Source organism: Nuphar pumila, chromosome 3, assembly GCF_984573655.1.
Source record: "Nuphar pumila chromosome 3, dmNupPumi1.hap1.1, whole genome shotgun sequence".
Classification (NCBI taxonomy): Eukaryota; Viridiplantae; Streptophyta; class Magnoliopsida; order Nymphaeales; family Nymphaeaceae; genus Nuphar; species Nuphar pumila.
In genome coordinates, this window is record NC_143251.1 from 104,891,694 (window position 1) to 104,895,871 (window position 4,178).

Below are 4,178 nucleotides of genomic sequence, written 5' to 3' on the forward strand. Positions count from 1 at the left end.
CTCCATTATAATGTTTTGGGCTACTTGGAAACCATCCTTTTCTTCATGAATTGTGAGCCACAGGTCTTCGCTATCCTGGATGTTGAATCTTATGTTATATTAGATGCGATTAAACTTGCTAACATAGTAAATACTGTATGCTTACATTTAGCAGCTAAATCCACACATACAAGAGTTTGTATCACCGTATGGTATCGTCGCTAAGGACCACAATATATTTCCCTCTCTCATACACACACGCACGTATATGTATATATATAGTAGGGTGTAAGGTAGAACTACAAATAGTTCGACGTTACACCGGACGCATGTGCATCGCTGATCGCGCACGCGTTTAAAAGAAAAAGGACGTTACGGTACATTTGGCATGCACTAACCCGACTTTTAGGGGTTTCATGATACTCTCAACCGTGTCTCTCTCTCTCTCTATCTATATATATATATATATATATATATATGATAGAGAGAGAGAGAGAGAGAGAGAGAGAGAGAGAGAGGATGTGGAATAAAAGAGCGCAGCTTAAGAAAATAAGAGTGCATTAATTGCAAAGATGGGTTCAGAATAATCATGAAAATGAATTATGGATTTGCAGCGTGAATCACAACCACCACTTGAAAATCTTAATGAATTGATAATTCTGAACAGTAGACACATCAGGTCTGTCTGATCAAGAAGAAGGAGATGGCTACAGACTCAACATTCTCATTACTTACCAGTTACCATATTACATCTTACACGTACACGTGGTGAGAAGCTTTGCACCACAGGACGCAATTAGCCTAGAATTATACAATGGTTATACTTCCAAAAAAATTAGCAAAAGAATCGGTTGCTAAAAAAAAAGTGCTACTAAAGGATTGCCGGGAAACCTGTGTAGGCAACCTAAATTCTCCTATATACAGAGGGCCACCCTTCCAACCAGTTAAAATCAAGTGTTCCTTGGAGCTTCTGAACTGCAGTGCTTAAGACAAGAGGGAGTGCTTCGAATTCATAAATTAGAGCTGAATTTTCATGTGGGTTGTGGGCAATGAGCCTGTATTAGCAAAATTTAAAGCCATGAGCATATAGTACATCCCCACAAAGAAAACATAGAAATTGATTTCACAGCAAACTCTCCTACCATGAAAATTTTGTGACGTGAATGCAGTTTCCTGATTCTGTCCGAAAGCCATCTGGACGACACTCTGAAGTTCATCGTCCCAAAACATCGTGAGCTGAAAATTATACAGAATTCTGTTATTGTTCAGGATTCCTGAATCTAGTTTTTGTGGAGTTGAAAACTGAATGCAAGAAATTTATAGAATTACCTGTGAGGAATCATCAGCATATCCATCAGCCAAAGGCAATTGCACGCCAAGACTTCTACACAGAGTTGAGTCTAATGGATTTACAGAGCATCGTGTCTCTGATGCCGAAGTGATGGAATTCTGGAGTGGTCTCTGTTGGGGATGGTTACCATAGGGAAATGCTGAAGCAGACGACTCTAATGGGCACATCATATGTGAAGAAGATCCACGTGACTGAAGCATCTGATATCAGAGATTCAAGAGATCAGGCAAATTTGGTAAGACTACTGTACATGATAAAGTTATAAACCAATATACAAAGGTTAAAATGTAAGAACTTACATCCTTTGGAAGGAGTCCATCCACGTTGAAGTCTAGCCTTGGATTCACTGTGGCCAGCTTCATGGAAAGAAACTGAAATATGGAGAGAATATACAGAATTAAGAAGTGCTGTAGTTTTAAGTTATCTTGAGCTTCTATTCAATTATGGAGATCAACTACACACCTCAACTTGTCGTTGCAACGACTGCACGTAGTTTATGATCTCGTCGAGCATAACTGCTTTGCCAATTACCTACAAGAACAACTCACAGATTCAAGACAGAAACATTTAATTTATGATCTCGTCGAGCATAACTTCTTTGCCAATTAGCTAGAAGAACAATTCATTGCATAAAAAAAAACATCTACCATCTTGCTAATTCTAAGTTTAAATGCAAATGGCTGACAAACAGAAGGCAGGATTACCTTATCGCAACCCGGGACAAGATCTTGCAGAAATTTCATGCGCTCGCTGATCTTCTCCCTTCTCACCTGTCACAGAGCAGATAATCAGTTTTAAGACTTTGAACGAAGCAGAAGACGAGCAATTAGCACGGCAGCGATGGCCGGAGAGAAAAGTATGGTGCCAAATTCATACCCTTTCTGCAAGGCTGTGATTGTCCGTTGCTTGGCCCCTTCTAGCTCGGACATGGATGTAATCTTGCTTGGGGGGCTCAGGAGGTTTTGGAGTTTCTTTCAATTGCTTTTGATTTCCATCTCCAGGATTTGAACCACAGTTCTGCTCAGCCTTTGGCTTTGTTTCATCTTTTTTTTTAGATCCCGATTCTGCACTTTTGTTTCTCTTCATTTTTGACTCATCTACCTCCGCGATCTGCAGGCATTATCACAATCAAACCAAATTATCAAATGATCCTTGACAAAGGCCCCTCGAATTCTAAAAAAATCGACCATATTTTCGGGTCGGTTGCTGTTCGAAACAGAAACTCTTACAAGATTCTTATGCCAATAGGAACAAATTAACATAAGCAAATCTACATAAAATTGGACACAGCACACAATCGACCAACACTGAACCAAAACTGAGAAGAAATGGCGGCACAAATACCTTTGCTTCTTTGCAATTTGGCGAGGTGGGTGTTTCTGCTTTCCCCTTCGGAATTGACTTTCTCTTCTTGCTACCATTCTCGCTCGGAGTTTTCGATCCAAGCTCGCCGATAGCGACCTGATCAGAAACAGTTGATTCCTCGCGGTTGCTGCCGAATTCCGCTTCGTCCGAACCGGGCGTGGAAGCCCTCGACAGCCTGCTAAACTTCAGATCCGGACAGCCATTAGCGCTGCCAACACAGCCAGAAGCAGACTTCATCTCTGTTTCAGATAAATTGGCTGAGATGGTGACACCCTTCAGAGAGTTGCTGCTGGAGACTCTAGATAGCTTTCCACTGTAAGGCATCTCAGGCTCTTGGAAGCCAAACCCACTAAAACCCCTGTTCCCAAAGGAGGAATACTTAGCAGCCCTCTCTACAAAGGCTGGGTCAGCTGAGAAGTGTGTCGAGCTATGGTGGGTACCCATTGAATTTCCAGAAATGGGCACACTACCATTCATTCTAGATTGCTCCATGCCCAGATTCAGATTGGGAGGGGAGTTCAAAGGGGTGCTGTAACAAGAAGTATTAGCATTAACACTTCCAGCCATATAATCCCCCATTGTTTGTGATTGTGGGGAGATCTCCCCAGAGTTGCAGATGCTCCCCAACCTCCCAAATAGTTCTTTGATGGCGACGCCCGCGGTAGCGGAGGACGACGGCGAGGAGACCATTGAGCTCAGGGCCGGGTGGTATGGGATGCCCTGATCGATGGGCATCTCCCAATTCACGTTGAGGTAGGAATGAGGCAGGGGTTCAGATGGGGTGGAAGAAGGGATGTCTCTTGGGATATCCATTGTGGTGGGTCTGTAGTTCAAAGTAGAAGGGTTGCTGCCGCTAACATTCATAAGGAACCTTTCTTTTTCCATCTCAGATGGGAAGAAAACACGAATTTATGCCAAAAGAGAAGGCGCCCACAAAAATTTCATCCACAGAGAATGAAAACGAAATGCTTTTCTCTCTCTACCAATCAAAATGGTCGAAGATAAATACCAAAGATAAGTTCAACCCCAGTTACCCGCTAGCAAAACCCAAAAATCCTAACAGAGAGAGAGAGAGGAAATTGAGAAAGGGGGAGGAAAAGAACAAGAGGAGGTTGGTCATAAGAGAGGAAAGGGAACAGGAGTCCGGATGATAAGGAGGAGGAGGAGGAGGAGGAGGAGGAGGAGGGAAATGTTGACCCTTAATCTCCGTAATCAATGGTGAAGATGACGGGCCTTCAACGTCAAACCAGTTGTGTCCCCTTCCCTCTGTTAACCCATCAAAAGAAAAAGAGAAATTTACTCAATCCAATTCCAAACCAGACCATCCATCCCATCTCCACCTTAAAAAAAAAATTGAGAGAGAGAGAGAGAGATGAATATGGCAATTTAAATGGAGAAAAAAAAGCAAATATACTAAACAATAATTAAATTTTTTTTTTGGTTAATAACTTATGTGCCTATGGATTGCTGTGGTGGGCACATG

The 4,178-nt window shown here is 42.2% G+C and overlaps 1 protein-coding gene across 1 annotated transcript; it reads right to left on the reverse strand.

The window, feature by feature from the left end:
* Positions 1-642: 642 nt before the first annotated feature.
* On the reverse strand, positions 643-3,713 carry LOC149843190 (transcription factor bHLH62-like). Its single transcript, XM_089999644.1, has 8 exons — positions 2,675-3,713; positions 2,207-2,440; positions 2,035-2,100; positions 1,793-1,861; positions 1,630-1,701; positions 1,309-1,530; positions 1,122-1,215; positions 643-1,034 (listed from the first exon to the last, which is right to left on the reverse strand). The coding sequence occupies exons 1-8, from the start codon at positions 3,578-3,580 to the stop codon at positions 997-999; spliced, it is 1,701 nt and encodes a 566-aa protein (XP_089855770.1). The 5' UTR covers positions 3,581-3,713; the 3' UTR covers positions 643-996.
* Between the last annotated feature and the right edge of the window lie 465 nt (positions 3,714-4,178).

Excerpts from the sequence above, each read along its gene's own strand:
- LOC149843190 (XM_089999644.1), bottom strand. The coding sequence starts at position 3,580 with ATGGAAAAAGAAAGGTTCCTTATGAATGTTAGCGGCAGCAACCCTTCT. Across the intron at positions 1,862-2,034 it reads TTGTCCCGGGTTGCGATAAG|GTAATTGGCAAAGCAGTTAT; the intron begins GTAATCCTGCCT and ends TTGTTCTTGTAG. Across the intron at positions 1,035-1,121 it reads CACGTCACAAAATTTTCATG|GCTCATTGCCCACAACCCAC; the intron begins GTAGGAGAGTTT and ends TTGCTAATACAG.